At 36.2% G+C, this 22,280-nt stretch overlaps 1 protein-coding gene and 1 pseudogene across 1 annotated transcript; both read left to right on the top strand.

Annotated features, from left to right (window-relative positions):
* Window positions 1-327: 327 nt before the first annotated feature.
* LOC121789350 lies at window positions 328-3,130 on the top strand (annotated as a pseudogene).
* Window positions 3,131-19,640: 16,510 nt separating this feature from the next.
* On the top strand, window positions 19,641-21,144 carry LOC121789351 (zinc finger protein CONSTANS-LIKE 5-like). The gene is made up of 2 exons (XM_042187836.1): window positions 19,641-20,415; window positions 20,630-21,144. The coding sequence occupies exons 1-2, from the start codon at window positions 19,747-19,749 to the stop codon at window positions 20,981-20,983; spliced, it is 1,023 nt and encodes a 340-aa protein (XP_042043770.1). The 5' UTR covers window positions 19,641-19,746; the 3' UTR covers window positions 20,984-21,144.
* The last annotated feature ends 1,136 nt before the right edge of the window (window positions 21,145-22,280 follow it).

The raw sequence follows: 22,280 nt of genomic DNA, 5'->3' as shown, positions 1-22,280 counted from the left end.
CGCTCTGAATTTATTGAAGTAATTAGTATATGTAGTAGAGTATTATTGAAAATGGTCAGTCCAAACGGCAAGTGTTTTTAATTAAAATTTAATTTTTTTGACCAACGAAGCAAAGTTGCAGGCTAATCTGGCATTTTCTGCTTGAGAAATCGCGTTTTTATCTACCCCTCCCTCTTTACTTTTTTGCTATAAAATGCTACAACAATCTCAGCACTAATAAACTACTTCTCCTTCAAATAATTAAACTTTTCTCCTTCAAATATTAAACTACTTGTCTCTCTCTCTCTCTCAACTCCTAGAAAGAGATACACACACAGAGAAAGAGAGATGGCATCATCTTGTGGAGTTCTCAACAGCAGTTTCTTGCCTTTGCTCCACTCTGATGATTCTCAACCTTGTTATCTCGCTCTACCGCAGCTCTCCCCCTCAAAAAGCTTAAGGTTTTTAAGTGATGATATTCATTTATAAGATTAATTGATCCAATTCTTTTGTTTAACGATTTATGTTTTGTTTTTTTTTGTCAGTTTGCGGTGGTGGCAGCTCTTCAACACGACAACACGAACGACGTTGTTGCGAGCGGGGATGGTTTGACGAGGCAGAAAACGAGATCTCTGAATTTCACGGGAGAGAAGCCGACGCCGATTTTGGATACCATCAACTATCCAATTCACATGAAAAACTGTCCATCGAGGTAATAATAATTGCAGAATTAGAAATGCAACCACAACCTCGTGTTTACGTATTTACTTTGCAGGAGCTGGAGAGATTGGCTGATGAGTTGAGGGAGGAGATAGTGTACTCGGTGTCGAAAACGGGCGGGCATCTAAGCTCGAGCTTGGGTGTGTCGGAGCTCACCGTTGCGCTGCATCATGTATTCAACACACCAGATGATAAAATCATCTGGGATGTGGGACACCAGGCCTATCCGCACAAGATCCTCACCGGGAGGAGGTCCAGAATGCACACCATTCGACAAACTTCGGCCTAGCCGGATTCCCTAAACGCGACGAAAGCGCCCACGACGCCTTTGGAGCTGGCCACAGCTCAACTAGCATCTCTGCTGGCTTAGGCATGGCTGTGGGGGAGGACTTGTTACACAAGGACAACCATGTGATATCGGTCATCGGAGACGGAGCCATGACCGCCGGCCAGGCGTACGAGGCGCTCAACAACGCAGGATTCCTCGATTCCAACCTCATCATAGTCTTGAATGACAACAAACAAGTCTCCCTGCCTACTGCCACCATCGACGGCCCTGCTCCCCCCGTCGGAGCCCTCAGCAAAGCCCTCACCCGTCTACAAGCCAGCAGAAAGTTCCGCCAACTCCGCGAAGCAGCAAAGGTAGATAGATCAGTCAAAATTCAGTATCAGTTGCTGCCTCAGTTACTACTTATATTAACTTAACATGGAAATGGAACAGGGCGTGACTAAGCAGATGGGAGAGCAGGCCCATGAGATTGCATCAAAGGTGGACACCTACATGAAGGGGATGATGGGGAAGCCCGGGGCCTCGCTCTTCGAGGCTCGGGATCTACTACATCGGCCCTGTCGACGGCCACAACATAGAAGATCTGGTATATATTTTCAACAAGGTTAAGGAAATGCCAGCGCCAGGGCCTGTCCTCATCCACATCATCACTGAGAAGGGCAAAGGCTACCCTCCTGCTGAAGTTGCTGCAGATAAGATGCACGGTGTGGTCAAGTTTGATCCCATACTGGGAAACAGAGCAAATCCAAATCTAACACCAAATCCTACACTCAATACTTCGCCGAGTCTCTGGTGGCCGAAGCAGAGGCCGACAACAAGATCGTGGCGATCCACGCAGCAATGGGGGCGGCACGGGGCTCAACTACTTCCAGAAGCGTTTCCCGGACAGGTGCTTCGACGTGGGGATAGCGGAGCAGCACGCTGTCACGTTCGCAGCCGGGCTGGCAACAGAGGGGCTGAAGCCCTTCTGCACGATCTACTCCTCCTTCCTGCAGAGGGGGTACGATCAGGTGGTTCACGACGTAGATCTTCAAAAGCTCCCGGTACGGTTCATGATGGACCGGGCGGGAGTGGTGGGGGCCGACGGCCCACCCACTGTGGCGCCTTCGACACCACCTACATGGCCTGCCTGCCCAACATGGTCGTCATGGCCCCTCCGACGAGCTCGAGCTCATGCACATGATCGCCACTGCCGCCGCCATCGACGACCGCCCCAGCTGCGTCCGATACCCCAGAGGAAACGGGGTCGGCGCGCCTCTCCCGCCTAACAACAAAGGAACCCCTCTGGAGGTACGGTATACGGCATAGCTTCTTCATTAAGTAAAAACACCTCACATTATTAATAATAGGTTTTATTATTTGGTCAATCACAGGTTGGGAAGGGAAGGATTTTAAGAGAGGGGTCCAGAGTTGCAATCCTCGGATTCGGTACTATCGTGCAGAACTGTTTGGCCGCGGCGGAGCTTCTTAACGAGCACGGCATGTCTGTAACCGTGGCAGATGCGAGATTTTGTAAGCCACTCGATGGAGAGCTGATCAAGAAGTTGGTGCAGGAGCATGAGGTTCTCATCACTGTTGAAGAGGGATCTATTGGCGGTTCAGCGCACATATTTCTCATTTCTTGTCCCTCAACGGACTTCTAGACCGAAGCCTTAAGGTAAAAACACCTGTAATTACTACGACTCAACTACGTTGGGATAATTCTAATAATTTTATTTTTGGGTATTGCAGTGGAGGCCAATGGTGCTACCAGACAGGTACATAGATCACGGGGCGCAGACGGATCAATCGAAGAAGCCGGGCTCAGTCCGAAACACATTGCGGCTACGGTTGTGTCACTAATTGGTGGAGCAAAGGACAGTCTTCATCTAATCAACAACTTGTGATCTTAATTTGGTCAAAAAGGGACATAGAATGGTGCCTGAATGCGACCACACAGCAGCAGTTGATATCCTCAGAGATTTTAGTGTTTTATATCTCATGTAATGTAATGTAATATGGGGAAATATTGCTCTGTAAAACTCTAACCACACAAGTTGGGCGAGTTTTCTGAATAATCATTTAGGTGCCAACCTTATGTTTGTACACACAAATAATCACTCTCATACTTTTATTAAATAAATTTATTTGTTCCATTTTTTACATTTAGTGGTGGTGTTAAGTTACATGTTTAATTAGATTATCGTCATTCTTTATCGTTGTACAATTATTTTAATTGACATCACTACTGCTACTAAGTCTAAATTAACAGTTTTTTATAAATAATTCAGTACTATTTTTTTTGTGCGTACAGCCAGCATAGCTTGTGCCAACTTAAAAAAGATGTAAGCCTCTTTTACCATTACAAACATTTTAAAATCAAGAACTTGCTTTCTTTAGAATTGTAAAAGGAAATTACATGTAGTATAACAACTTTAGAACTAGCCCAGCAAAATACTCCATCCGTCCCCTAATATGTGTCCCACTTTGACTCGGCACGAACCATTAATAGAAACTAAAATATCACATAATGGGGGACAAAGGGAGTACTTAAAATCAACACTATCTAAGGATGACACGAGTTTTAACGCACCAATTAATAAGGGACGAACAAAAATAGAAAACCGAGACATATAATGGAGGACAAAGGGAGTACTTAAAATCAATATCTAGCTGCAAACTTTAAAAAACTAAAATATATAGTAGCTGATTTGTGGATGAAAGTGACAATCAGCCTAAACTCAGTAATCCTAGTAAAAATTGTCAATTCATGCCAGCTTAGCTAGACTTGGTTATCCTAGTATGAACTCGATCAAATCATACAAAGTTCAGTGGACATGGTAATTTTGGCATGAACTGAGTCAACTTAGAAACGAATATCAAAAATGTTGAGCATATGATCAAACGAATTGAACGAATGAGAAATTAACTTATTTGAGCTTTTCAAAAATTTCTTACAACATTAACCTATACACTCTGAGAGATTGTTCGGTTTACAAGATTGTGTATCTCGTGATTTAATATGCAGTGTGTTTGGTTCATGAGATTGAATCTCACAACTCAATCCTAGATGAATAATCATGTGATAATTAGTCATAGTCAACCTCATCCAACTAAAATAATATCACTACTAATCCTAGATTATATTTTCATACTATTATTTTATCTAGCAAACCGAACACAACCTAACCCTGCATGGTACACGATACGACAAATCCAGATAATCAACAAAGTAATGTAGCTAAACTATGCGTATACATGGAGAACTTTATGAATGTGACATGATTGAAGATGATATTTCCCCCCTCGTTCATTCGATTCTTTTCGCATTCTTAATTATAGGTGCAGTATAATTTATTTACAAAATAATTCGTACAGTATATATTATAAATGTTATTCAAATATGTTGCAAAAACAAAAAAAAAAATGAAATTAAAGTAAAATTATGATATTGAGGGTCGGTCTATAGAAATTGTAATATTGATAACCAATTTAATTGACTAATTGTGTTAAATTGAGTTTACATTTAAAATTTAACGAACCCATTACTTTTTAGCTAAAATAGATCAAATCATAATGTTGAAATAAAGTTGTTTTGGATCAGAACTATAACACATCATTACATTCAGGATTAAAATTGGACTTTAATCATTGAGGATATACTACTACTACTACTAATAATAATAATAATAATAATAATAATAACAATAAATAATAACTCTTATTAGTAGTATTTTGTATCTTTAATAAAATTCTAAAAAATTGTAAGTGTCATGAAACTAGGGATATGATGATTAAGAAAATATAGTGAATGAATATTTTTTAAAATAATGTATTACACAACTTTTCATTTTGAGATTCTTATTTTTTTACTATTAAAAAAATTAAATAAGTAAATAAATTTTAAATCAATAAGTAATCATTAATTTAGGATTGAATTCTGCCAACCAAAGTAACCGGTAAATTGAAGGGAAAATTGTCGACCACAAAACAATACTCTTTTAAATGGAGTATAAGAGATAAATTATTGGAGATAAAGGGACAATGACATATCCTGCCAAACCAACATGATAATATCAACGTGTTTAGTGAGGAAAAGGGCCAAAATCATCTCTTTCAGTTGCATGTTATTGGAAGTTCATTGAAGTGTTGCCCTTATAATTACTAATTAGGGATATTCAATTAGTAGAGTGGGCTCAATGTACTAGTGCGCCAAACCTGAATGGAGAAATTAACTGTAACCGACCTAAATCAAATTGTAGATGCCTCAGAATAAGCTACACATTCATATTCCAATGTGTTGTTTTGACTTGACTGAATATATGATCAATTATCTATAATTTTTTCCAGGAAAACCCTATATATTTGACTGCAAAAGTGGACAATGACCGCAGACGTTTAATTATTGTAATTTAACCACAAATGTGCCCTTGTAATTTAACCTCAAATGTGCCCTTGACTGCAAAAAATTTTTAGTGGACATTGACCGCAGACGTTAATTATTGTAATTTAACCTCAAATGTGCCCTAGCCTACAATAGAAATTCATGTCAGGAAAGTCGATCATATTAAATCCGGGTGATAGATTTATATACAGCTAGGGATATCAATCGGGCCAGTCCATCGGGTTTCGGGCCAACCCTAGTTGGGTTGCGGGTCAATCGGGTGCAGGCTAATCGGGTTGTGATTTTTCCGGGTTATAAAAGTTCAACCCTAACCCTAAAAGCTCGGGTTTCGGGCTAGCCCATCTGGTTAATCAGGTTGCTACCGATAAAATTAACATGCGATCAATCCAATAAATAATGATGAAAATTAGTTATATTTATAAAATGTAAAATATTTAATTATGATAAATTTGAGATATATGCTTAAACTCAAACATAAACGTGATCAAATACTATATTTGAGATTTATGCAAAATAAAACATAAACATCAAGAAATTTTAAAGCATGTTTAGAAATTTAAATACTATATTTTTAGTGAATTTGAAGTTTCTAATTCATTTCTCTATTATTATATTAATAAAAACATAATATATAATTTATATATTTAATATATAAAATGGAAAGTTATTTTTTCAGTAATCTATATTATAAAATAATCAATGAAGTGTTGAATTAGAGTCAAACAAATAGAACAATAGAAATTTTATCGGGTTTCCGGGCCAGCCATCGGGTTTTCGGGTCTGGCACTAACGGGTTGCGGGTTAATCAGCCCAAGGGGGCGTTCGGTTTGCAAGATTATATCCGAGATTAAATTTGTAGTGTGTTTGGTTCATGAGATTCAACCCTACAATTCAATCATAGATGGATAATCATGGAATAATTAATCATAGGGAACTCCCTATGACTAAAATAATCCACTACTCAATCTTAGATTTTATCTTGGTAGTATTTTATCTTGGAAACCGAACACCACCTAAAGGGATAGAATTATATTCAAACTCAACTTCTAATCCTAATTTGAAACGACTGCAGATAAATTTAATCCCTTAAGGGATTGAATTTGACACGAACAAGACAATTGAAATTAAATTCAAAACTAGAAAGATAAACTAGCCTATTGCAAGTCTTCATCTTTAACGCAAGAGAGCTCACACGTACATCAAATTTCTATTATCTTTTTCAATCCGATTTCCGTTATATTCTTTTTAAAATACATGCCGAACTCAACTCGGACTCCTAATTACTGAAGCAAGGAGTACAATATTTTCTTAATAATAAAATATTTATTATCATACATTATAGTACTCCCTCGGTCCCAAGTTACTTGAATCATGTTCCATTTTGGGTTGTCCTAAGTTACTTGAGTTATTTATTTTATTATTTGGCTAAGAATAAAACATCTAATCACATCTACTTTATTCTTTCTTTTACTTTACTCTCTCTTACTTTATTCTTTCATCTACTTTATTTTACTTTATTTAACTAACTAAACACAACTTTCTTAAATCTCGTGCCGAAAAGAAACGTCTCAAGTAACGTGGGACGGGGGAGTAATAAATAGTTTTGTTTGGTTATTTATATATATCATAATTTATTTATGAAAAATTGACAGAATATATAGAAAAATTTAATATACTAATAAATACCCCATCCTCCCATCATAAACAATTTTTTTTTGAGACGTTCCACCTTAAGTGAGTTAATTTTTTTTTTGACAGAAAATAATACAATTGCTCTTTGTATACCTTATTAATAATACAATTGCTCTTTGTATACCTTATTATTTTTCATACTTATTCTCTCTTTACTCTTTTTAAGTATTTTATTTTTCTCGCATATTTTGCTCTCTCTGCACATAATTCTCCAAATATCAATATTTTAAATAATGTGCCCCAAAAAATATCTTGTTTGTAAAAGAAGAGCTGGAGTATCATCTATTATTTGAAGGTCTTTATTCATTTAAATCGTTAGGTACTATATCTCTCAAGTGGATACACCAAACATTATTGAATCACTCCCAAGTGGAGTTTTTCCCCACCCTTCTGCCAATGGGAATGTGATATTGATCCCAACTCTATTATTTGAAGTTCATTATTTTAGACTTAACGTTCGTGGAAAAATCAGTGTTGAATAAGTATCAACAAATTTAATACTATCACAATACTGATAAAAGAAAATTAATTTCCAACTGAAAGTAGTCAACATAAGAATTGGAAAAATAATCCCTGCGTGCAAAGAAATCAAAAGCTGGCATGGTCTCCTGCCGACTTCTATTTATTTTGTAAGTTAGATAAAGTAAATTATAGACAACTTAGAAGACTTGAAAATATGTAATATGTTAGATAAAATATAAATTATAGACTACTTAAAAAGACTTGAAAATGTGTAACTTGATTAAATGCGGTCCATCAACAGCAACGCCGCCATTTTTTATTATTGAAATCAATACAAGACTGTCGTCGTTGATGCTGACTAAAATGTTTTTTAATAATTAATTTGAATCTTACATTAATAAAACAATTGTAAACTGTCGTGTTATGTTCGCCATTTTGAAGTGATTGGTTCATCGAATATTTGCATGTGAAGAAGATATAATTAGGAAACACACGTAGTAGTACACTTGTATTATATAAAGGCATTGCTTCTAACATTTCACATGTGACTAATGCCGTTTTTATAAGACTTTTAATTGTATGACCAATTGTTTGATCCCAAAGAATACTTGGAATTGCATGTAGAAAAAAAAATCTATGTATCATGGAAATTAAGGATAGGTTTTAACTGTAACATCTCCAGCGAAAATTTTAAATGAATAATTTATTGAAGTAGAATAGAAAGCCGGCTACTCTTATGGTTAGATTTACGTGATTCTCTTCTCCCTCGTCTCATAGTTGATCTTTCCCATTTCTCTACATCATTGCATAAAAAGGGAAAACAAAAATTTCATAATAAATGTAAAAGATTAAAAATATATATATATAATTAAAAATTGTTTATTTAAACTCAAATAATATGTTTTCAAATTTCAACAGTTATATAAAATAAAATATATTTTCTCAATTTTATTTAATATGGATATTAAATATTTTATTGTTAATAAATCTACACATAATAGAAACAAATATATTCTATCCAAATTATTTATGCAAAAATTTGAATAATATACATAAATAATAAAATATATGGCAATTCTAAATTAAAATAATAAAGGTAAATGAATTTAACATTGTATTTTTTTAAAAGCTTAGGGGTAAAAAAGGAAAAACATGACATCAAATGATATTTTATATTTTTTTCAGAGACATGTAGCGATATTATGTTTGAGGTAAGGAACCAAAAGGTGCAAAGTACATTATCTAAGGACTAAATTTGAAATCCAATCTATAAATAACTTATACTCCCACCGCCCATTACAAACAATTTGTATTTCTTTTTGGAAAATCTCGAAATCCAATCCAATTTCATTTTTTAAAAAAAGCAACTCATTTACTCTATCTTTGTTTATTTTTTCTCCTACTTTATTTTATTTTATTTTTTAACACCTCTATTTTATTTTCTCTATAACTCTCCAAACATCATTTCTTAAATTCGGTGTGCAAAAGAATCGCCTCACTTGTGGAGGAACAGTGGGAGTATAATTGATTAATATGGTAATATATGAACACTTTATATAAATTTTCATACAATTAAAAATAATTTAATAACAAAATAGGGAATACTTATTATAATCGAGTGAACTATGAGATTTTTTGAGTAGGCAGAGCCGATCCAACCCAAAGCAAGTCGGGCTAGGCTGATTGGGCTTTCAAATAAATCTGGGCATAGCCAAGCATAGACCTTTTTTGTAATTGAGCCGGCTGAGATGCACTGTTCATTAAATTAATAGTAACTTTTGAAAGTTTCAAGCATTTTAAAATATTTTTATTTTTTATAAATAATTATAAATTAAAATATTGAAAATTTTCAAGTTATTTACAGATATTTTTATTATAATTTATACTCCATAATCTTTTGGACGATTTTTGAAATAAATGATATAGTATAATTAATACTCCATTTATTAAATAAATATGCACGTTGAAGTTTAGCTCACTGCAATTACTTTTGAGGAAATTAAATTAAATTAGTGGGAAATGTAGAGAAAATATAAATGGTAGAAATAATTAAAATATACTCCACATGATTAAAATAAAGTTAAAACTATGGTAGAATCAATTAAAATACTTCATCCGTCCACGAAAAGTAGACCACATTTGCCATTTTTTATTGTCCACGAAAATAAACCAAGTTTGAAAAAGGACCCTACATTTGCTACCAAATACAATTAAACACTACTAATAATATGGACCTCACATTCCACTAACACTACTCCTCTCTTACTTTTTCCCCTTCTCTCTTACTTTATCAATTCTACGAATATGTGTCATTCACAATATAATCAATTTTAGGGAGTATGTTATTAATAGCAGTGGACATCATATATGGCAGGTCCAGGGTTTGGGCGTGAGGCAAACATGGGCATGAAAAAGCCCAATTGAACTCGCTTCAACAGTGGAGCCCAACTCAAACTCGTTTAGTTTGTATCTTGCTGCTCTTGGGCCTACTTCTATCCGTGTGGTGACTCGAAAGCTTTGATACATTAGTTAGAACAAACCATCTTATCAATTAAGTTGTGCTTCATTATTTTAGAAATTTTTTAAGTTGGATGTTGTGTATATGCATAAGAGAAAAATATATTCCCTCCGTCCCAAGATAGTTGGGTGCATTTCTTTTGGGCACAGAATTTAAGAAATTGATATGGTAAAGATTAAAGTGGAGAGAGTAAAATAAGAGAGATGATAAAGTAAGAGATAGGAATAGAGAGTAAAGATGAGAGAAAATAGACTTTTTGCCAAAAAAGGAAATGACTCAACTATCTTGAGATAACTCAAAAAGGAATACTGACTCAAATAACTTAGACAAAAAGAGTAAATCTAATTAAAAAATTGAATTAAGTTATGTTGAATGAGAGCAAAATACTCTAAAAACCAAGTCATACACAACAGGCTAGTAATTATATTCAATAATGGAACTGCTAAAAGCATCATTTGCTTTGTTTTCGTCTCTGGAAATTTGAGTGAACTTGGTTGTGCATTCATTTCAATCATGATCCATCAATTCCCTAAATTAGTACTCAAAACAATGTTTTAGATGCATTTGAAAGTATTCTCTCATCTATTATTAGGAGTCTCAATTTATCATTTTAGTCTGACCGTCATGAGAAGTCCCAGTTCATTTTTACTATAAACAGTAAGTACTAGAGATGTCAATGTAACCCGTAATCTGTGGGCTCACCTGAATAGCCCGCCAAATTTATAGGGTTAGGATTGAAAATTTCTAGCCCGATAAAATCAAAATCCGATTAGCCCGCACCCGATTAACCCGCAACCCATTAGGGGCCAGACCCGAAAACCCGATAAAATTTCTATTATTCTATTTTTATCGCTCCTAATTCGACACTTCATTAATTAATTTTAACTAAAAAATAACTTTCAATTTTATAATTAAATATAAAAATTATATATTGAATTTTTTAAATAATAATTGATAAATAAATTAAAAACTTCAAATTCACTAAAAAATATTTAAATTTCTAAAACATGCATTAAAATTCCACGAAATATCTCAAATATTAGTATTTGATCATGTTTATGATTGAGTTTAAGCATATATCTCAAATATATAATAATTAAATGTTTTACATTGTATAATATTAGTAATTTTAATCATTACTTATTGGATTGACCACATGTTAATATTATCGGCAACAACCCGATTAACCAGCTGGGCTAGCCCGAAACCCGAACTTTTATGGTTAGGGTTGAACTTTTATAACCCAAAAGAAATCACAACTCGATTAGCCCGAACTCAATTGACCTGCAACCCGAGTAGGGTTGGCCCGAAACCCAACAGGTCGGCCCGATTGACATCCCTAGTAAGTAGACTTTATATTCCACTAACTTATTTCACTCACATTTTATTATAAATCTAATATAAATAATGGGTGTCACATTCCACTATCTTTTTTACCCACTCTCCTTTACATTTTTTAAAATCTGTGCCGAACTCTGGAACTCTTAATGACGGACGGAGGGAGTACAAAATTGTGGGCTTCTAAATTTAATTAACCTACACTATATATTCTATAACGGAAGTGTCACTTGAAAACATGGTAGATAATCCAATGGCACCATCGGGTCAAAAATAGTGTGAAGAAAAATTCAAGAAACTTTCCCCATTTCCGAGTAGTAGGTTAGATTTTTATAATTCGAGCTATGTTCATGAAATGCATTGGAAACTATCTATTGGGTTTGGTTCTCCATATTGGGCCAACAATTCTAACTTGTGTTTGCATGATGACTTAGGAATATTGAGGCCTATGAATAGTGATTCACTTCCTTGTGATGTCTTTCCAACTTTCCACTTTGTCCTTTTATTTCTTCTCCTCTTGGAATATTAAACTAGAATATGGAGGTAAGCAAAAAAAAACTCATCAGAATCAATTAAATATTAAGTCATTTTATCAGAAAATATCATCTTAAATCTTTCATGTATATTATCCATTTATCAATTTATTTACTATTGTTATTGTCTTGTTAGGTAGGCATTGATCTATAGTTATTTATGTTATGAGAAACACAGATCCTCAAAGTTCATCACATAATTTGTCTAGCATGTTATATAAATTAACAGCATATATACTAGAGAATTGTGTGTCCACTCGAAATTAAAGGTCATCTAACCATTCATTAGTTGGCTCTCTATCACTCTTAACTCATTCCTTACTTAGATCTATTCTTTTCCTTATATTATCCATAAGTCTCATCATTTTATTACTTTTCTTATTTTTATTATAGTAAACAACAAAAACTTGAAAGAAAACGCTATAGAAAAAAAACGAAGAAAATAACCAAATCTAAATAAAATTAAATTAAATACGGAGATATGGTTTGTTTGTTGGGTTCAGCCGTTCAAACCCAATAGTACCTTGAGGGCAAAACCCCTCCAAACACAACTAGCAAATTGTATATGAAATCTACATAAATATATATATATATATATATAAACTATAAAAACAAAGAGAAAACTAAGCGAAAACGAGAGCTATCTCGTTGAGCTCTTTGTGCAGCCATGAGGCTCGTCCCTCTCCTATAAAGAGTTCCGCTGCTATCCCCTCTCCTCCCCTTCTTGGAAGATCACCAAGAGCATTTATTCTAGATATTGTTAGGCCTTTTTGGTACAATGAAATCGAATAAAAATAAAATTAAATGATGATAGCAATGAAATGAAGATATCAATAAAATGATGATTTTTTTTATTTTTCTTTCGTATTTTTTTTATTCTATTGTGCCAAACATATGAATAGAATAGAGTGGAATCCTATAAAAACAGATATCTTTATGTTTGAAAAAAAAGTAAAAGTTACTCCCTCTATTCCATAATAGAGTCCTATTTAGTTATGATGAGTTTTAAGAAATAAAAATATATATATTGAATAAGTTAGTAGAATATGAGTTAGAAGTAATATAGATTAAAAAATGAGTAGAATAAATTAATAGAACGCGAGATCTACTCACTATTTATAATAAAAATAAAATATAACTCTCATAATAAAACGGAGTGCGAAATAGTAAAATGGACGAATATAATTTGGCCTATCCACTTTTTTACTATTATGGGGTATTTCCGTAGATATAATGGGGGAGAGTGGGACCCACGGAGGAAAAAATCAAAAATTTCTTTTATCTGTGTTATCAAAGGCACGTGAACACATATCTGTTGTGCCGTATATAATCGAGCAGTGCGGGACCCACTACTGTACCCAAAATGTCCTCACCCAATAATGCATTTCCCTTTGTGAGTGGGAAGCGAGTCAACGCTCAATTTAGTGGTACACAGATTCCATATATCTGCCCCTAGCCAGTTTTTGCCAAGCGATGAATCCACCTCAAGGAGAAGGGTATTCTCGTGATTCACTTTGCTTATTCTCTGGTTAGATTTGATTCCAATTGCATGGGTATACTACTATTTGATTAAAAGAGGGTGCAACATGCAAGAATATAAAATGTTGATTGTCACTCTTTCAATTCTGAACATAATTATTGAAGTTTGAGTAAATAGTTACGAGGTGTTGATGACTTAAAACTTAAAAGTTAATACATCTCGATCCAGTGGCGGATCTAGGGGGGGCAGGAGGGGGCGGTCGCCCCCTCCGTGCGACTATTTTTCCCTTATCGGGATGTAAATTTACCATGTCCGCCCCCTCCGTTTGCCTCCGGCGTCGCCCCGAACAACAAAAAAAATAGCCATGTCCGTACTAAACCAAGCTAATACTATATATTCGCCCCCTTCATTTTCGGATCCTGGATCCGCCACTGTCTCGATCTAATTAATAAGTGGGTACCAATCTAATAAGTTACCCAACAAATTGGGTTTACAACACAAACAATTAATTGTGGTGTTTTAAATATTTAATGTGGAGTGGTGAACTGAAAATCAGAGAAGAACACTAAGATATGGGCAACTGCGGCTTCATAATTCACCAAATATTCTAATTCTTTATAATCATACATTAATACTCACAGTGCAGCGCCAGAGCAAACGACGAAATAGAAAGAGGAAGCCGAATATAAATGAAGCCAGCACGTTTCTCCATTGCCAGAGTTTCACCACTCTTTCATTCTAAAAATTTCAGAATTTTTCGTTAAAAATAAAATGTTTTTATTTTTGAATTATTTCATTAAAAATAAAACGTTTGTTAAAATTGAAACAATACTCTTTGTACTTTTTCTAACTCTTCTTTTACTCTCTTTATTAATTCACTAAATAGCACTACATAAAATCTTGTACTTGAGGGAATAGTACTTGTCTACTTACATTATTTATCACATTATAAAATAAATTAAAACTGTTTAGCTCAACCTATTTTCTTCATTATGCTCTATGATAATGATACGAGCATTATTTTAGTTAATTAAATTAAGAATTTTGTATCTTTTCCATATCTTTATTTTCTTGTTCATTAAGTTAGTTATTAGCATTATAAATAGAAGTTATTGTAATCATTTGAGAAATCAATCAAGAATATCAATATTATCTTTCATTCTTTTCTACAAAGTGAGAAAACTGTCTTGCTCGACGGGCGAGTCGGGCACTCGCCCGCGACAGAAATTTATTCATCACCGATCTACGGACGCCGATCAGCCCGATAGGAGGTTTATCCTATCAAATAATCTATACTCCCTCCATCCCACAAGAATATGCATTGTTTCCTTTTTAGTCCGTCCCACAAGAATATGCACTTTCTAATTTTGGAAACATTTTTCTCTCTAATGAGGTGTGACTCATTCTCCACTAACAATACTTTATTTACTTTTTCTCTCTACCTCTCTCTTAGAGCATCCGCAGTGGGACCGGATGTCCCGGCGGACATCCCGACGGACTTTCCAAAAACACCTCCTGCCACGTCCCCACTACACAATGACGGACATCCCCAAGGACATCCCGACGGACATCCACAATAATAAAAATTCACAAATTAACCAAATTAAACAATTTACGGAATTAAATTTTCGACACGAATATGGACGGAGAAAGTGCAATGATAATTTCATTAAATAAAAAAAATTAAAAAAAGTACATTTCAACAAAATAAATACTAAACAAATTACATTATAAATATTAACGACGACCCATCTGCGTCCAAATCTCTTCAATTATATCGTTCTGGAGTCGAATATGGGTTTTTTGTTGGCGCATGTCGGCAAATGCACGAACCCGATCGGCCTCTTCATGGGGTATCCCTATACGTACATTGGCGGTGCCCACGCCATGGCTTGGACTGGCAGCATCAACATCATCATTGGCCCAATCAGTCAGTGCTGGACCTTCATCTTCGACAATCATGTTGTGCATGATAATGCATGCGTACATGACATCAACGATGCTGTTAATATACTACATCCGTGATGGACCCTTCACTGCCGCCCATCGAGCCTGGAGCACACCAAATGCCCACTCCACATCCTTGCGCGTTGCCTCCTGACGACCCTCAAAATAGATCTTCTTTTCTTCTGTTGGGCATCTGATCGTCTTCACAAAGACGGGCCACATAGGGTATATCCTATCCGCCAAATAATAGCCCATATTGCCCTGGTTTCCGTTGGCGACGAAACTGACGGCTGGACCAACGCCCATGCACTGCTCGTTGAAAAGGGACGACGACTGGAGGACATTGATGTCGTTGTTCGACCCGGCTACTTCAAAATACGCATGCCAAATCCACAGACGGTACTCAGCTACCGCTTCAAGGATCATCGTGGGATTCTTGCCCTTGAAATCGGTAGAGTACAGCCCTTTCCAGGCTGCGGGGCAGTTCTTCCACTCCCAATGCATACAATCTATGCTGCCCAATATTTCCGGAAACACGTGCTGACTCCCGTGCATATCCATCAGAGTCTGGAAATCTTTGGGGATAGGCTTCCGAAGATACATATCCCCAAATATCTCCCTAACGCCTTCACAAAATACTGTAGACATTCGAGGGCAGTCGTCTAGCCGATGTGGAGGTACTCATCGAACATGTCGGCCGCACCTCCGTATGCCAGCTGCCTGATTGCGGCAGTGCACTTCTGTATGGGCTTGTGGCCGGGTTTACCAACCGCATCCTCCCTCATCCTGAAATACTCATATCGACGCTCTAAAGCACCCACTATACGCAGAAATAGCGGACGACACATCCTAAAACGTCGTCGGAACAGGTTCTCCTCAAACCGCGGCTCCGGAGCGAAGTAGTCCTCATACAACCGACGGTGTGCAGCGATGTGGTCCCAGGGTACTATAGCTCGACGATGGATGGGTCGAGGTACCGCCGGCTGCTGCTGCAAAGCCGCTTGTATCAAGCGATTTATCTCTCTGGACGTAACGGCCCGCACCTCTTCGTTAATTCGCCGGCGCCAGTCATCAGCACCCCCACCACTACCACCCGCACCACTACCACTAGCCAATTTTGATATACTAAAAGAAACGTAGAGAGAGAGAAACTCGTTAAAACAAGTGGTGCGAATAAAATGAAGTTCAACAAGCCGTATATATACAGTTTTTTATAAATTAAAAATCGGGACGTCCACCGGGACGTCCATCGTGGCATCGCAATGACGGACGTCCCGACAGACGTCGTCGGAAAGCAGCGGAACTCCGCTGTCCGCAAGCGACGTCCGCGTCCGCCGGGTTGACGCCTAATGGCAAACGTCCCGCGCGGACGTCTGGCGAGACGCCTGCCGCTGCGGATGCTCTTACTTTACCAATTTTACAGTAAAACCCGTGTCAAACCCAAAGTGTATATTCTTTAGGAACGGAGGTTATGGACGGAGGGAGTATAGGTTAATCCATCTGACACACATGCATCGATGGTAATATAATACTCCATCTACTTAAAAAAAATGTAATTTATGAATAAATTGTTCATTTGACAACTTCAATTAGCATCCTCTCTAGCCAATGGATATTTTTTTATTCTTATTGCTCTAATATAGTATTAGTAGTTGGATAGCCATGTTTGTATTAGTTTATCATAATTTACTAATTGCAATAATGACATCCATTCTCTTTACATCTAACTTGTTCCAATAGAATCTACATATAATTGCTAATTTTTTATTCCGTTTTTCGATTGTGATCGACCTTCAAATTCTTTAATCTAAGGATATAATTCCAATTATAAGAAATACATAATCAGTCCTCCATTAAGTGTTCATTTTTGCTATTTTGGCCAGTTTTCATTAAGATTCTACTTTCACTTTTTGTCGTATATGATTAATAGGTCTCACATTCAATTAACTCATTACACTCATATACTCACTCCGTCCCAAAGTAGTTGAGACATTTCCTTTGGGCACGAGATTTAAGAAATTGATATGGTAAAGGTTAATATGAAGATACATTTTTTACAAATAAAAAGAAATAACTCAAATACCTTGGACAACCCAAAAATGAATACGACTCAACTACCTTGGACGGAAGGAGTATATTTTATTATAAAACTAAGTATATAAAAGTGAGACTCATATTTCACGAACTTTTTCAATTCACTTTTCTTTACATTTCTTAAAACATGTGCTGAAAAGAAAGTGGAATCTTACTAGGGACGGAGAAAGTAAGTACTAGATAAATATTGATTCGAATACATGTGAACGCATCATATGTTGGACACATTGAAGGACTTGAATCGGCCTCGGATGAGAGCTATGACTTGCCGATTGCAAGATGTTATAGTCATCCTCATTCGAAGCCTTACAAAGAAAGATGAAGCAAGACACGAGGAGATCCAAAGCATGAAGATATTGCTCTTATTCTAAGAAGGGAGATACCACGAATGGACACAAAGTTATATTAATGGTAATAGTATATTAATAATAATGGCAATAATTGATTCTTTCGAAAAGGTTGAGTGCTTGTTCCTATTAAGCTTCCACTTGGGATATAATAAATCTAAATTAAGTATAGAACAATGAATCCAATTATCATTTAACTGAAATAATACAAAAAACATTATATAAAGTAATAGATTTGACAAACGCGTGCTCCAGTCCTATGCGGTTTGGTAGCTATTTTTAGGTTTACTGAACAAATATTTCTTATAACCAATGAATACATGATTATTTAAACTAATTAAATGTCGGCTTTATATTTTCTTTATCTTAGCTAGCGTACGTGTCGAAAGACGAAAGGTATTTCTGTTAACGGATACGCCTCCAAAAATTCAACACATAAAAGTTGATTATGTTTTCATACGAGTTTTGGAAATTATTGGCAAGTAATAAACTAATAGCTAATAATAATGACAGCATAAGATAATAATAATAATTATAATAATAATAATAATATAATATTGTTAGTTATAGCCATTAGGATTTGATTTGACTTATTTCCATGGTTAGTTAGCATTACATTTGAGTGTGAAGTTTATTAACCAAAAATAAAATGAAATAAATGTGACTTTCATATTAAATATAAATACTCCATCTCTCCTCCATTATGTGTTCAGTTTTTCATTTTGGTATGTACCTTAAGAGTGTCCATAATAGGGAGCCACGGCTCCCTATAGCTGCGGAAACGGAGGGCCACGGCGGGGGAGGCCCGCGGCTCCTATTGCACGGAGGGAGCGGCCGCGGCGGAGGAAACTCCTTTTTATTTTATTTTATTTTATTTTTTGAATTTTTTATATGTATACGACATTTTTCACATTTTCACCTCATACACATTTTACACTTTAATTTTCACTCTCTATATTTCCCCAATCTATAATACAACAAAGATTTGGTTTCAAATTTTTTTTATTAAATTATGCATTTTTTTCTAATTATATAGTCCGATAATTTTATTCTAATTGAATTAAAATATACCAATAATTGATAAAATAATGTGATTTGTGGTTTTAGTTTGTCAACTATTGGGGTGGACAAGTTTTTTTTGTGGCTGTGGACAAAAAAATGTGGCTTGGCCTTGAAGTGGCCAAACTATTGTGGGCACTCTAATAATTATCGTATTTCACTACTTTTGGTAATTGACTCCACATTCCACTAATTCAATTATAAAACTAGGATTCACATAACACTAACTTTTTCAACACACTTTATTTTCAAACTCTTTTCTTTTTGATTCGTTACCAAAAAAATAGAAACTTTTCATTCTAGGAAATGGACCCCGTAGTCCATTAACACTTTTCCACTACTTTTTATACTATTACTCTCTCATTTTTTCTCTTTCTCTACCTTATTTTATCAATTTTGCATTAAAACTCGTACTATTTTCAAAGTTTCTCTTATAAGGAAATGGTGGGAGTATCTCATTTTATTATCACAAGAGGGGGATATGTCATGTGGAGGGGTAAAGGGAAAGCAAAGTTCATTTTTGGGACGCAGTAAACTCGTGATGAACTCAATCTTTACAACTCGAACCAGTTGCCTCGTCCCATTACCCTTCACCTTAATTTCATGAACCAACAGTGGAAGTCGCATTCCGTCGCGGAAACTGTGGGCCCCTACGTCGGCACTGACATATGACAACTACTTAACACAAAATATCACTCGCCCCCTCTATTTTGTGGCTCAAATCCCCCCACGTGTCCCTCCCTCACTCGTCCGCATCCAGATTTCCACTCTTGTAAAATTAGATAAAGATATGCGCGACCTCTCCTGATTGCCCTCCAAACCACAACTTCAGCCTCGTCACCCAAACTATTGGTGAGAATTGAGAAGAGAAACAATTTAGTAGTATTCCTTTTTTTTACTTAATATGGGGATGACACACGACAGCGGCGGCGGCCTCCCCCGGCCCAAGCTCTTCCCCGCGGCAGCAAAGCCCTGCGGCTACTGCAAGTCTGCCGCAGCGCTTCTCTTCTGCCGCGTAGAGTCCACTTTCATGTGCATCCCCTGCGACTCCAAGGTGCACAATGCCACGAATATGAAGCACGAGCGCGTCTGGATGTGCGAGGTGTGCGAGCAGGCGCCCGCGGTCGTCACGTGCAAGGCCGACGCGGCCGCCCTCTGCGTCACGTGCGACCGGGACATCCACTCCGCCAACCCCCTCGCCAGCCGCCACGACCGCGTCCCCGTCGTGCCCTTTTACGACACGGTCGAGTCCGCCGCAGCCGCCGACTCCGACGCCAGCTTATTCGCCGACGGCGGCTACTCCTGGATCCCGACGAGCCCGATCGCCGCCCCGAAAGACGCGCCGCCTGATTTGAAAGCCATGGAATTGTTCTTCCAGGATTCCGACCAGTTCATCGACTTCGACAGCTACCAGATTTCGTCGCAGCCTTACAGCGACAGCGTCGTCCCAGTCCAAACCCCGGTCAAACTACCCCTACCGGAAAACCGGTTCGAGATCGACTTCACTAGGTCCAATATCCACTCCTACAACAACAACAACACGATATTCACAACTCCATCCCTCAGCCACAGTGTAATTACTCCTTCAGTTCCTTATTAATTGAATAGTTTTTTTATTTTAGGAAGTTTTAAAGTAATCAAGTCATTTCTATTTTTTTCAAAAAGTAATGACTCTCTCTTATTTTATTCAAATGCATCAATTAACAACGAAAAAGGGCAAATACTTATTAAATTGACTAATGATATTATTAATTACTTCATCTAACAAATATAATTATGATGATCAGGTGTCATCCTCGTCAATGGACGTGGGGGTGGTGCCGGACGGGAGCTCTCTATCGGAAATATCGTACCCTTTCGGTCGGAACATTAGTGTTTCGAACCCTGATCTGACTGGGAACCAGAGTTCCCAGATGGACCGGGAAGCGAGGGTGTTAAGGTATAAGGAGAAGAGAAAGAACAGGAAATTCGAGAAGACAATTCGCTACGCTTCTAGAAAGGCGTACGCAGAGTCCAGGCCGAGGATCAAAGGCCGGTTCGCAAAGAGAACCGACTCGGAATCCGATATCGACCGAATATTTGGCGCCGGCGCAGCTAATTTCATCGCCGATGCGAGATTCGGCATAGTCCCCTCGTTCTGACGGGAAAGATTGAATTATATATATATACTATAACTACTGCTGTATCTCTCTAATTTTCGGCATAATTAGATTTCTTTGTGAAAGGGCGATAGTATTAGTAAACTCTACTTGTTTTTAATACTATTTCATCTTTTTATGAAATTTTAAGCAAATTGAAACTATGTAGAATTGTATGATTGTAAATCCGAAAAGCTCTACTACTTTTTGTCGATGGGCTTTCCGGTAAGTTACCATATCAATTTCTCTTTCTTTAACTATATTCTTTTTTTTTGTTGGATTTAAAATGAAAGTAAGAATATTGAATTTTGCATAACAATTTTTTTGTGAATTAGTAGATTACTAAAGTATCAGTGCTTCCTAGTCCCTAAAATAACTCTATTTCAGTCTATGTGTTAATAATAGTAATAATAATATATCATGTAGCCTTTCGTTATTCAATTTCAAGAATTGAATATTTTTAGAGTAAACTATCGCAACAATCAAGAGTCTAGTTCATTTTTGGTTGTCACATAACTTTCTAAAATACATGATTGTGTCATAGTTTTGAAAATTTTCTCAATTATCCCATAACTAAAAAATCGATATTTTACATGTCTTCATATCTTAATGTTTAGTAATCAGCATGCCCAAAGATATATAGACTTATAATACAAAAAAATTGCTAAGAATATACTAATTGTACTATACATAAAATAATAGTCACATAAGATATTATAAGATTTCTAGGTCATAGGATAGTTGAAAAATTGTCAAAACTAGAATATCATCAATTATTTTTACTATATCAAATATATATATCATCAATTATTTTCTAAAGTTTTGAAATTGACCGAATCGACAAAAAAATTTACTATATATTGATAGTCATGGTAAGTATGGTCCCAACCATAAATATGGATGAGTACAAATATTATAGATTGGCATGTAGGAAAGTGGATCTACAACTGGATGCTGGTTGGCTGAGGGGTCATGTTCAATGCTAAAAATGATAATAATTAGGAAGGATACTATTTGTGGTGACAGATTTTGGGTTAATTTAGAATAACTGTGCACCAAGCAATAACATATCTCATCGCAGCTGTATATGAAATCAGTTTGGCCGAACTTCTGTTAGCTTTTTTGAGCTACAAAACGAGAATTTAGATTTTTATAAGATAGTTGCCCGCCTGAATATGTCAGAAAATGAGTTTGTGGTTTCTAAAGCATTTCGGTGTTACGTGCCCATAATACAACTTAATGGTAGCCATTAATGTTAAATATAATTCTTTAGTATTTATTCCATCCATTCGAAGGTACG

This window comes from Salvia splendens, unplaced genomic scaffold (genome assembly GCF_004379255.2).
Source record: "Salvia splendens isolate huo1 unplaced genomic scaffold, SspV2 ctg219, whole genome shotgun sequence".
Classification (NCBI taxonomy): domain Eukaryota; kingdom Viridiplantae; phylum Streptophyta; class Magnoliopsida; order Lamiales; family Lamiaceae; genus Salvia; species Salvia splendens.
The sequence above is the reverse complement of the archived record's forward strand: the minus strand, read 5'-3'. Positions and strand labels throughout refer to the sequence as shown.

Excerpts from the sequence above, each read along its gene's own strand:
- LOC121789351 (XM_042187836.1), top strand. The coding sequence starts at position 19,747 with ATGGGGATGACACACGACAGCGGCGGCGGCCTCCCCCGGCCCAAGCTC. Across the intron at positions 20,416-20,629 it reads CTCCATCCCTCAGCCACAGT|GTGTCATCCTCGTCAATGGA; the intron begins GTAATTACTCCT and ends TATGATGATCAG.